Source organism: Phyllostomus hastatus, unplaced genomic scaffold (genome assembly GCF_019186645.2).
Source record: "Phyllostomus hastatus isolate PE091 unplaced genomic scaffold, TTU_PhHast_1.1 phas_contig_495, whole genome shotgun sequence".
In the NCBI taxonomy this organism is placed as follows: Eukaryota; Metazoa; Chordata; class Mammalia; order Chiroptera; family Phyllostomidae; genus Phyllostomus; species Phyllostomus hastatus.
Genome location: NW_025333895.1, coordinates 6,647,371 through 6,659,906, shown reverse-complemented (window position 1 = coordinate 6,659,906; position 12,536 = coordinate 6,647,371). Strand labels below are relative to the sequence as shown.

The 12,536-nt window shown below is 59.5% G+C and overlaps 1 protein-coding gene across 8 annotated transcripts in view; it reads right to left on the bottom strand.

Annotated features, from left to right (window-relative positions):
• Positions 1 to 12,536, bottom strand: part of PRRC2B (proline rich coiled-coil 2B) — an 81,731-nt gene that overhangs the window by 16,266 nt on the left and 52,929 nt on the right. For all 8 annotated transcript variants that reach the window (XM_045846231.1, XM_045846237.1, XM_045846233.1 and 5 more), the window contains exons 14-19: positions 10,221 to 10,416; positions 5,707 to 5,923; positions 2,755 to 4,842; positions 1,930 to 2,126; positions 1,205 to 1,350; positions 533 to 674 (exon numbers count right to left, since the gene is read on the bottom strand). In XM_045846231.1, the coding sequence (XP_045702187.1) occupies positions 533 to 674; positions 1,205 to 1,350; positions 1,930 to 2,126; positions 2,755 to 4,842; positions 5,707 to 5,923; positions 10,221 to 10,416 (2,986 nt within the window). The remainder of the gene's footprint in view (positions 1 to 532; positions 675 to 1,204; positions 1,351 to 1,929; positions 2,127 to 2,754; positions 4,843 to 5,706; positions 5,924 to 10,220; positions 10,417 to 12,536) is intronic.

Genomic DNA, 12,536 nt, shown 5'->3' with positions numbered 1-12,536 from the left:
TTGCATCTTAATTGAAAACAATAGCATTAAATATAGAACTTACTTCAAAGCTCAGGGAAGCAAATTCTCTACAAAGCAAGATCCACCTCACTCTGGCCTCAAGTCCGTCTTTCCAAGAGCGTTTCTGGGAGGGGCTGACAGCACCTCCCCACCACCCCTGGGCTGGGAAGGGCCCTCCGGGCCCCAGTCCCGCCCCCACAGCCACTCCCTGCTCTCCCAGGGCCTCCTACAAAAGGATGAGCGGCGTGGGCTAGGGAGTCAGGCCGGCTCTGGTGCCTCCAGCGGCTCTGGTGCCTCCAGCCGGGGGGAGTGGCTGCCCCTGTCGGACCTCAGTGCTGGCGGGTGCGCGCTCTGCCACCGAAGGTGAGGCGGGGACAAGCCCCCTGCTGCTCAGGGGCAGCGACAGAGAGTGGCGCTGCGACGGCGTCTAACATTCTGGCTCCGCAGGGGACGCCAGGGAGCCAGTCACGCTCCCTGAGAAGAGAACGGCCGCGAGCGGGCTAGGCCCAAGCCCACATACCCCGACTCTTACCGGGGCTGCCGCTCTCCCAGATCTCGGTGCCCAGGCTGCTGCCCGGCACAGGTGTGTCGCCCTGCTCCAGGCACAGGTTGTTCTGCTTCTTCGCAAACCGAGGAGGAATACGGGAGGAGAGACCCCGGCCTTTGACAGGCACCTAAGGAACAACAGGCGGTGTCGGCCACCCTGGCTGTCCGGCATGAAGAATGACACACGTTCCCCAGCGGCGTGCACTGCAGGGGCGGGGCCCCTCGCCTCTCAAGGCCTCCACCCCCCACCACACCACGCCTGGAAAGGGCTGTCAGCCAAGGGACTGCGATCCGAACTCCAACACCAGGACAACGGGCAGTGCTCCACCAAGGCCGCGTGGGCACAGGGTCCCAACCCTCGTGACTCCTAAGGTGACGGGCCTCACCCCACTCAGGCCCCAGGCTCAGTGCAAGGAGGATGAACGTGGGGGCTGACGAAGGCCTGCACCTTGCTCGGCGAGGCTTCCACTGCTGTCACGGGGACAAGCGCCCTCCCGGAGGACAGAGGCGAGGCCGTCTGCTGGCCCAGGGTGGCGGGAGTGTGCTATGGAACCCCCCCACCTTGGGCTTAATGCAGAACTCTCATCCTCCTGGCTCTGGTCTCCCCGAGTCACCAGCCTGCCCTCAGCCTGGCTCCTCCTCACCTAGCGCAACTCACCTGCACAGCTTGCTCCTTCTTTCTCCGCTCCTCCTCCAGCAGGCGGCGCTGCTTCTTGGTCAAGACTTCGATGAAGCCTTCGCCCACCATGGAGCCCACCTCAGGCTCCTCTCCGGGGCTGGACCCACAGTTCTCGATGATGGAGTCTGAGCCACGAGATCACAAAAAGGGACCATGTTACACTCACCAGAACCCAAAGAGAGCCCAGCCCCACAGGCCACGGATACCTAAGGACGGGCTCAGCTCTGAAGGCTGGGCCATGCCTGGCCCAATACCTAAGGACCTGCCCTGTGCTCACCAGGGGCTGCAGAACCCAGCTGTAACCGCCCCACCCTTCTCACACCCCCTCTGACACGCCATTAACGTAAACCCAAGAGGCCTGAGGGACTCTAGGGTTGAGAGAACTCTTTGGAGACACAGATACCCAAGTCCCAGCTCTGTTCCTAACTAGCCTCATGACCCTGGACACGCCACTCAATCTCTCTGGGCCTCCCGTTTCCCTCTTTAAAACTGAGGCACAGTGGGACAGTTATGGGAGTTCAGCAGGCTGTGAGCCACACAAGGGCAGGGGTCCGATCTGTCTTGTCGCCATGCAGCCCTGGAGTGTGGCCCAGGGCCTGTCCAGAGATCCAGACCGTGAGCAAGAGGGCAGAGGTGGCAGCCCGCAGAGCAGGGCCCCGTTCTGCCTGGGTCCTCTCCCCCTGAAGAAGTGAGGCAGCACTTACTTCCATAGTTCAGGTCAAATGGCTTCATGGCTTCCCCCTGCTCATCCGCCCTCTGCACGGCCAGCTGGGCCTCCTTCTCCGCCTTCTCGCAGGCAGCTTCGGGGACGTCAGAGGGGGCATGGGCGGACCGCTCCAGGGTGTAGTGGCCGCTCCCACTGGGGCAGCCTAGACCTCCCGGCAAGGCCTCATCCGGGGACCTGTAAGGAAGGGGGAACCCCATCAGCTCGGCAGGGCCCAGAGCCCGGGGAAGGAGTGGAAAGGCAAAATCGCACAAGCACACAGCACGCGCACGTGCCTGACCTGCGCCGCTGTCCCTCCACCTGGACGCGGCTCCCGGCAGCAGCACGGCACCTGCAGGCCGTGCAGAAGGCCACCGCCGGAGGCCCCCAGCAGCACCGCTGGGCCCCAGCTCTCCCTCCTCACAGAGAAGCTGCTCCTGCCCACCCTGCCCGGGGCTCAGGAGCTCTGGGCCTTCCCGCTGCGGGCCACGCTCGGCAGGGCCCCACAAAGGAAGGACGGCGAGGGCTCAGAACACAGCTGCGGCACCCGACCGGCAGGGTGCTCGGGCCTCACCCTGCCCCCTGGCTCCTCGGGTTTCAGTTTTCAAGCCACAACAACATAATGCCACAGAGAAGCAGACAAGCGGTGCAGGAGCCAGTGACGGAGACACTCACGCTCAAGGGCCTGGCGGGCAGTCACCCTCGGGTGCAGGGGCGAGTCGGGGGCACCTGGCACACGGCAGGACACGCATGCATGAAGTGCTGCTCAAAGAACTGGCTGAATACAACGGCCACAGAGAGGACCCGGATTCTGCTTTCGCTTTACCTTTTGGCTTTCAGCGGCGTCCCGTTCTGCTGGCTCTCGTAACGGGGAGAAGCGTCGCCGCCACCCGGCCTAGCAGACTTCTCCCCAAACCCTCCCGGCTCCAGCTTGCGGCTCTGTCTGTCCACCAGCGGTCTCTGACCGGAGAAGCTCCTCTTGGCCAGCTCCTTCTTCTCCCCCAGACCGGCCCCGGGCAGGCTGCCGTCCACCTGGGGGCTGGGCTCGGCCCCAGGGCCCTCGCGCCGCTCTCGCCGCTCGCTGAAGTCGCTGCTCTCAGAGGCCGTCTCCCACTCTTCGTTGGCGTGATCGGAGGAGTTCTGGTAGGAGAGCTCGGGGGACCTGCGGCCCACGGCCCCGTTCTTGTCCCCGGGACAGAGCTTCGACCGCGCTGGCCACTGGCCGGCCAGCAGAGGGGGCTCCTCCTCAGGGCCCCACAGGCCCAAGGACTCACGCTCCTGCCGGAGGCGCCTGAATCGAGGGGGTTTGTCCTGGCGCGGCGGGCGCCGCCTCCTGAAGGGCCGATTCTCCGCGTTCTCGGGATCCGCAACGTGCTCGTCCTGGAAGAAGGCCCTCCTGTCCTCCACGCGGCCGTCCTCCAACGCCCGGGCACCGGATGAGTCGGAATGCCTGTAGGCCTCTGGGATGTAGTCTCTGTCCGCGGGTCGCCGGGAGCCGCAGGCGTCGGGGGAGCCGTGGTCCTGCCAGCAGGTGCCAGGACCCTTGCTCTGCCAGTGGGCCGACTCCTTGGACACGAAGGCTCTCCGCCCGTAGCTGCAGTGGCTCAGCCTGGGAGGGAGGGCTCGTCCGAAGGCCCTCGGGCCTCTGCTTTTCACCTCCGGACCGCTGTGGTCATCGGAGCACATCTTGTTGGACCGCCAGGAGTCTCGGAAGTCACCTTTCTTCAAGGCGCCCTCCTCCCTGTCCAGGGCCGAGCCGTCGGGGGGGCCGCTCTCCGAGCCCCGCTGCCGCCGCCGCTTGGGAAGCTCTTCGTACTCGGAGCCCTCGCTGGGGGTCTCGCTGGCGATGCGGCGCCGGGGCTTGGCCCTGGGGAAGTCCTCGGGCTGACCGAACTCTCGCAGCCCCCGGCCGCGGCAGCTCCTCTGGCTGTTGGTGTAGATGCCCCTCGCCCCAAGGACCCCCCCGCCGCAGATGCCGGGGCTGCTGCCGCCAGCAGGCCGGCCGCGGAAAGTGAATTCTCGGAACCCACGGCCGCGGCTCCGGGCCTGGCCTCGGCCCCCAAAGGCTTGCTCCTCGTCGATGAAGATCCAGTTATTCCTCTTCGTCGGAGGCGTGTCACTGGGCTCCCGGGAGGGTCTGGGCTCCCAAGCCCTGTCAGGCTTCTCCTCCTCTTCAGGTTTGCTGGCCGCGCAGCCCGGACGAGCTCGGGCCAAGCCCTGGGCCTCCAGGGCGGAGGGGGTGGAGCTGGGCAGCGGGGGCCTGTTCTCCTCATCCTCGTCCTTTCCGGCCTGGGGACTGGGCGGCGCCTCCTCCTTGGTGGCCAGGCGGGCACTCTCCTCCCCCAGCTCCTGCTTACTCTTGTCCACTTCTTTCTCTTTGTCTTCCACCTTGAGGGCTTTGAGCACGGGTTTCTTGATGGGCCCGGACCTCCGGGTCCTGCTGGTCTGCTCCTGATGCTGGCTGCCGGAGCTCCGGGGCTCCGGGGTCCACTCGGGCTCCAGGGGTGGCTGTTGGTGGGGGCCCCCTTCCTTCCCCCAGGAGGAGACGGGGAAGGGCGGCTCCTCCCGGGGCGTCTCCTCCACACTGTCGGCTGCGTCAGCGGCCTCGGGCTGGTGGCTGACATCCCAATTGCTATACTCTGGCTTTTTCTCAGCCGGGACAAAGTCGGGCTGCAGTGGGGTACACCTAAGGTTTGGGGTGTGACCCCCAGGAGCGCCTGTGTCGTGTACATTTTCTTGGGTTGGAAACAAAAGCTCCTGGCCTATTCTTTGAGAAGAGACACAGCTGTCAAAGTCTGCTGGGGCCTTCTTGTCAAAAGCACTCAAGTACTCCTCCACTCTCTCCTCAAGGAGGCCGCGCTGGGCACTTATGCCCCCTGACCTTCCGGGGGGGGCAGAGAAAGAGCTTTCATTCCTGGAAAGGAACCAGAAAAATCCGTCAATGTGATTGGAAGCCTGGTTCCTGCTGTCCACGCTGAACACAGAGCTTAGTTTTAAAAAGAAAAAAATGTTTAAAAAGAGAAAAAAACGATAACCACCAATATTTCCTCTATCTTTTTTTAAAGATTTTATTTATTTATTTTGAGAGCGCGGGGAAGGAAGGAAGAAAGAGAGAGAGAGAAAAACAACAACGTATGTCTGCCTTATGTCTGCCTCCTGCGCTCCCTTCACTGGGGATCTGGCTCGCAGCCCAGGCACGTGCCCTGACTGGGAAGCGAACTACGACCCTTTGGTTCGCAGCCTGCGCTCAATCCACTGAGCCACACCAGCCAGGGCTAGTTCCTCTATCTTTAAACAGGTCTCAGAGCGGCTGGGCCATAGACAGCGGTGGCCCCCGGGGTCCAGAGAGCGAAGAGTGCAGTGGCTGCTGGTGGACTCAGCGTGCCACCGTGGAGACAGAGGACAGCCGGGGCTCCTCGGGTGCCACCAAGGAGCTGGAGCCAGGGAGTCTGTGGAGAGCCTGGGCTGGCAGCGCCAGCTTGCTTTACTTTCCCAGGGAGCAGAGGTGCTCCACACGCTCGCCCTGCCTGCCAGCCCAGCGCCCCCGCCTCCTCACCCTGTCCAGAGATCTGCCCTGGACCCCAGGAGTCTCCTCAGCCTCAGCCCCACTATCAGATAAGCGCCCTTCAAAGCACAGCGCGGACGCCATCCTGGCCATACTCTCTCCCCCCAGAGGGCGCTGGCAGTGGCCCCCAGGCGTCTTCATCCCCCAGGCAGCGTGTCCCTGGACAGCGCCTCGCCCTGCAGGTGCAGGACAGCAGGACTGAGTCTGTCTCACCTGACGTGCACGTCCATGGCCAACGTGTCGCTGGATTTCGGGTGGGGAAGCGAGTAGCTCTTGCTCTGCAATGCCATGTAGCCCTCGGGGCTCCACACGGGGGCCGGGTCGATGGCAGTCACCTTCCTTTCTTGCAGTGGGGGCACACGGCTCTGATCCTCAGAGCGACAGCCGGTCCCACTGAGGGACTCGTGGGGCACCACGGGCTTCATCAGTCCTGAAAAGGGCAAGAACTGGTCTGTGTCACCCTGTCCGAAAACCGTGCTCCGATCCTCAGGCAACGACAGTGACCCCCAACTACCAGACATAAACTCACTGCACCCCGGGCCCTCTGTCCACCTCTATCAAATGAGGCTGTTGGGGCGGCACAGATGATAACGGCCTTTTGGGCCTCAGACTCTAGAGGGAAAAGATCTAATTTTTCAAATAATTTCTTTACAAAGCTCATTGGTAGCCAAAAATTTTGTACTCGTCTTTCAAAATGAGCTCAGGCAGCCCCAGGCCAGCGGTTTTAAGCTGCTTGTGTCTGTGGGGACTCTGTTCAAACGTTCCTGACCCGTGACCGTGACTCCGGCGCAGAGGCTGTCGGACAGCGCTGAGCGGCGGCCCCCCGAACACTGCAAGGGCTCACACACCGTCTCTCAGGTGTGGCGCGGGGCCGGCCGCACTGTGCGGCACTGCGCACAGACTCCGTTCCGGCACACGGCCGAGCCTCGGTACCCCGAACACCTTCCTGCCACGGAAACGCTTGCTGGCCGAGAACGCTTTCTGCCACGGAAACGCTGGACAGAGGAGACCCGACATTTTGCTTGCAGAGCAGTATGTCCCCTCGAAAACGGGAGCCCCCCACCAGTCTTCGTGCCCTGCAGGGCTGTGCTTCCACCCAGCACAGGGGATGGGCTTCTGTGCACAGTGCAGCGAGCTGCAGCCGAGACGCTGCTCCACACCAAGACCCTCGAAGGGCTACGCCCTCGATTACAAGGCAGACGAGAAAAACGTACGCTCTTCTGTGCAGGGATGGGGAAATGACGACGTTTGTGTCTCAGCCTGGGCAGCGGTAGGGAAAGAGCAGCACCCCTCTCTAGGAATCCAGAGCCACATGCCACAGGTTTGGGGAAGGGGGGTGTTCAGCTTTATACTCCCAGAGTGGTCCAGGAACACCCCAAGTTAAAATAAAAGATGGTTCTAAGCTAGCAGAAAAAAACGGAAAACACCTCTAGAGGGATATGCTCACCCCAAGCCATACTGAGTCCCCACAATGAATAAAGCTCTATTAAGAATGAACTTGGCCCTGGCTGGTGTAGCTCAGTGGATTGAGCGCAGGCTGCGAACCAAAATATAGCAGGTTCGATCCCCAGTCAGGGCACATGCCTGGGCTGCAGGCCATGACCCTCAGCAACTGCACGTTGATGTTTCTCTCTCTCTCTCTCTCTCTCTCTCTCTCTCTCTCCCCCCTCCCTCTCTAAAAATAAATAAATACATACATACATAAATAAATAAATAAATAAATAAATCTGAGAGAGAGAGAGAGAATGAACTTGTACCCTGGCTGGGTAGCTCAGTCACTCAGCACATTGTCCCGATACGCCAAGGTTGTAGGTTTGATCCCTGGTCAGGGCACATACAAGAATTAACCAATGAATGCATAAATAAGTGGAACAACAAATCTCTCAAACCGATTAAAAACAACAACAACAACAACAACAAAAATACCTTGGCTAGTGGATTGGGCACCAGCCTGAGAACCGAAGAGTGGCTGGTTTGATTCCGTCTGGGCACATGCCTGGGTTGCAGGCCAGGCCAGGTCCCCAGTAGGGGGTGCACAAGAGGCAACCACACATTTATGTTTCTCTCCGCTTCTTTCACCCTCCCTTCCGCTCTGGGTGAAGTAAAATCTTAAAAAAAAAAAGGACCCCAGATGCACCTGGACACAGCACAGTAACAGGATTACATACCCCGCCTCAAGGACTTCAGGTAACAGAATAATCTGTTCAACACTAGAAAACTATGTTTTAAATAATTAAAATGCATAAGAGAAGGAATTGAAAAAATTACAGATTTAAGAAAAATTCTAGTGGTAAAAATATAGTCACTGAGATTAAAACTCACTGGACAGCAAAGGAAGAGAAAGCAGATTAGACGCAGCTGAGAGAAAGCAGTTCTGAGGCATTTTCCCAGAAGGCCCCACAGACGCCCCCTCTCTCATATTTGAGACTTGGGAAACAGAACGGGAAGGCACTGAATGCTCCAAGGGGAATTTCTAGAAGAAAGGACACAGGGCGAGGAAAGGGCAGGGTGCCCAGTGCCGACCAGGAGTTTCCGGAAGCGATGAAAGACGTACAACCGCCCTCGGACACGTGCCACAGGAGCTCTCGGTGGGACGAGGCCGGCAGAGACAGACGTGCACCCGGACACAGCCTGTCGAGACGGGGCCGCAGGGACCCGGGACAGGAAGGTGGCCGCAGAGAGAAGACAGTGGGTCGCCCACAGGACCCACTTCCCGCAGCAGCAGGAGCCGGGAGGAATGCAAACGCACCCCGCCCCCCAGGCCAACAGTGACCGCCAGCCTCGGTCTCTGCGCCCAGCCGTACTGCCGCTCGGGAGCAAGGGTGGCGTGGAGCCTTCCTCGGGCAAAGGAGGACCGCCAAGCACCTCTCCTGAAGGACTCGCAGAGCGCACTCCACGAAGAAGTAAACCGAACCCAGATGAAGGAAGAAGAGGGCAGAGGGGAACACAGCAAAGAAACGAGTCCACACACACAGGCAAATCTGACAAGCGCAGACTGGACAAAGCCACAAAAATAACCGTGACTCATCGGGTGGGCATAAAAACCAGGAAGAACTAAAATTCTAGGAAGAAATAACAAGACTGATGAGGAGGTCATCAGAGTTCGAGTTAAGAGGGAAAATACTGATTGGCCATGTTAGAATTGAACGTGATCACTATGACAGTAGAAACAGAATGTAAAGGAAACAAACAGAAAGAATAGGAAAACCTGATTAAAAATAAAAACATACAAGAAAAGCATAGAGGGGGACAAACAGAAAACATAAGATAGGAAAGGAGGAAATCCAAATATAATCACCCCGGGAATCCTCAAGGACCGGCTCCGGCCACCAAGAAGTACTTCCGGGACGGATGAAGCCACACCCCTCGGACATACAAAGATATGCTCCCCGAAATGGGCTGGGGGGGGGGGGGCGGGCGGCAGCTAAAAGCCGGAAAGAGGAGGCCAGACGATCAGGGATCCAAGGAAACCAGGAATGAGATCACTATCGGATGGAGCAGACTCCAGAGACGGGAAACTCCGCGAGTGGCAGGCAGCAAGGACGCGCCTCCAGCGCCTCCAGACGGGACAGACAAGGCGGACGGGCTCCCGGGACTCACGGACCCACAGCCGTCGCGGGACGCCCGAACGCAGCCTCTGAGAAACCGATCGAGGGGACAAAGACTGCGATGACATCGATATTCACAAAGCACAACCACAGCAAGCTCAATTCACGTCTAATTAGACAACAAAACTCTTTTAAAGCAAACATAGAACGTTTAAAAAAAAAGTCATAGCCTACAAAGAAAATCTTAACCAGTGCCCAGCAATCTTGACGGGGGCCTTGTGGGCAAGTTCAGCCCTGGAGTGAAATTCGACCTGCCGCCTGTTTTAAAAATAGGTTCCCTGGAAAGCAAGGCACCCGTTCACTTGCTGCTGTCTGCAGCTGTGTTTGCTCTCACGCCAGCGAGGCCGAGCCGCTGCTCAGAGCCTCACATCGTTCTCGCTGCCTGGCATTCACGGAACAGGCCCAGTGACCCCCGGCATCTCAGCACACGGACAGCGCTCCCTGACCACAGACCAGCCACATCAGAGAATCACACCGTAAGAACAATCTTTCAACCCTGTTTTTGGAAAATCTACAACATACCATTAAAAAACCGTAATTAAAAAATAAATGAAAATCAGACTGACATTCAGGCCTGTACAATAACAAAGAGCTTTCTCATAAAACTCACAGGAAACCATAGCTCAGGTGAGACTTAAGTACATGTCTCAGAAAAGTCAAAAATTAATGAACTAAGTATCCAACAACAATTAGAAAAACAATAATTTTAAAGAAAACAGAGAAAAAGCAAACACTAATTAAGTAAAAACAAAAAGATGGAGAAATTAAGACATCCAAAGCTCTTTTTTAAAAATGGCATTAACTAGACAAACCTCGGGGAAGGCTGATCAAGGAAAAGGAACAGAGAAGGCAGAAAGGACACTAAGAACGACAAAAAGGGTCAGAACAACAGAGAAGAGACATAAAAATTAACGAGAGCAATGTGCAACGCACGGTCTCAGGACTCCTCCCAACAATTCTTTGTGACAGGTACTGTTATACCCCCATTTTGCAAACAAGGAAGTGAAAACAGACTGGTCACGTGACCTGTGGAGGCTGCCAGGTGGAATCCCGTGGACCTAACTCCTGGGGCCCTGTCGGGGCCTCTACAGGCGGGGCCCACTGGCCCAGGGTGCTTACCCGAAGGGGGCAGGGCCGAGGGGTAGAAGTCCACCGAGGTCCGAGGAGGCGCGATCCGTGGGTCCATGTAGGAAGGCATCATCATCCACCTGGGATCGAAGCCCAGCATCTGGGGGTGGTGCGCGTAGAAGGTGCGCTGCGGGTGGGAGGGCGGGGGGTACACCTGCGGCCAGTGCTGCATCTTGTACATCTGCTCCTGCGCGGGGAGACGGGCCCGGTGAGACAGGGCCACGGGCAGACGCCGCCCCTGCACGCACACTGCGCCAGCAGAGGGCACCGGAAGCCCACCCTGAGCAGGAGCCCGAGCGAGGGGAAGGGTGAGCGGCTGCTGCAAGGGCCCGCTGTGCCGCCCTCATGGTGGGAGGGGCCCGCAGGCCCCTCCAGCACAAAGCAGACGGGTCTCACCCAGACCACACACTCCAGGGACTGACACCTGGCCAGCACACCTCCCGGGGACTCTCCTTGCCGAGAGCCACCTGGGCACACCGCCATCCCCCCCTTCCTCTCCACTGCCCTCTTCGAGCCGCTCTCCAAGCTATAGGGGCGATCTTGTCCACACACACACACCCCACTGTGTGGGAACTGTGTCAACCCCGTGCTTCCGAAGAGCTTCTGAGGGCTCCCCACAGGGTTCCACGTCGGCTACTGTGTCTGCGGGGCCCTGGCCCCGGCTCCACGCCTCCCTTCACAAGGCTGCCTGCCACCTGAGGCCTCGGGAGCATGCTGGGCCCTCTGTCTGGGGAGCTCCCATTTCCTCCACCCCCAAACCTGGCTCACTCACACTTCCCTTAGGTTCCATCTTTAAAAGCACCTCCTCTGGAAAGCCTGTCCCGGCTCCCTGCAGAAGCCAGGGCCCTGTCCTCTGCTCCCCCGGCACTGACGACAGGACATTACTGTCTCGTGACGGTCTGCCTCACTGCTTCGTGAGAGCCTGCACCCCGACTTCACGGCAGTATCCCTGCCCCGACCACCAGAGCTGGTGTAAAGAGCACTCACCGCACAAGTGGATAAACATAAAGCATCAACAGAACAGCCAACACTGAGGACCTGGAGGGGTTCACCGCACAGCCTGCTCTGTGGCACCAGGGGCCTCTGGGGCTGCCTCCCAGGCGCATCCTGAGTGGGTGCCCAGCAGGACTCCGGTTCAGAGCCAGCCTAGAAGGAGAGCCCAATAGGCCGCCCACTGCCAGCGGCCTGGGGTGGACACCCCCAGGCAGTTTCACTGGCCCTTAGGGCACCTCTGCGGAGCACTCGGCACCTAGCAATAGAGACCTCACAGCCACGGAGGCGGCTGCGGGCCTCCGCCTATAGCAACCTCTCACGCCTGGACCCCAGGTCCCAGGAAACCTGACCAGACAGGCTGCCAGACCCCTTCAGGCTGTCCTGGCACTTCCAGACTGCCCTCTGTTCTTGAGGAAGGACCTGCCCACCACTGCCCTAGCAGGGCTACCTAGGGCCACCGTTGCTGCTGTGTCTGGCTCAAGCTGCCGCAGAGAGCTCCCTGGTCAGTAATTCTCCACAAGCCACAGGCCACCACAGTGTCACCCACTACCACGTGGAAACATACGAGTCTACCTTCCCGTTCAGAGCTCAGGACTCGGTGGCTCCTGGAACACTTTCTAGGAGTCCAAGGTAAGAAGGGCCCAGGGGAAGGTTTTAAAGGCAACAGCAAGAGATTCTGGGAAGAGGCTCAACACCTGAATTTGCTTCCGCAGGGCTCAGCTACTGAACTAAGTAATGTCCATGTACGGTCCCTGGGTCCCACCACAAGGCACTGCTCTCCTGTGAGACACTTCGCTGCCAACGAGCGTCCCAGCTGGACGCGGTGGCCAGGCTTACAAGAGACTGAGGGAGATTACGGCCATCACGCGCACGCTCTCGTCCAGGCAAGAGGCAAGCCCCTTTTAAGGTTCACGAGACGCCAATGAAGACAACACGGCCAGATGAGTCCGAAGGGGCTGTAAAGCCCTCCCTGCCACGCTGAGAGGCAGGTGCTCCTGCCTCCTGGCTGGCAACGGCCTGCGAGGCCGCGCTCCGCCGGGGAAGCTGCAACCCGGTCAGCACCCGCAGACCCACGCCCTTCGCCCGGAGCCCGCGCGTCCCTCTCTGACAGCTCCCCGGGCCGCCCCAGGGCCGCCCTCCCTCCCCGGGAAGGTCCCAGCGCGGGGCACAGGGTGCTGCTCCAAACAGGACACCCTCCCTCCGAGCTCGCCCACGCCACGTCCAAGGCACACGCTGTGCACACGCTCCCCCTTGCTGGTGACAGACAAGGAGCCAGCAAACCACCACCCAGAGGAGACACCTGGAGAGACGGCG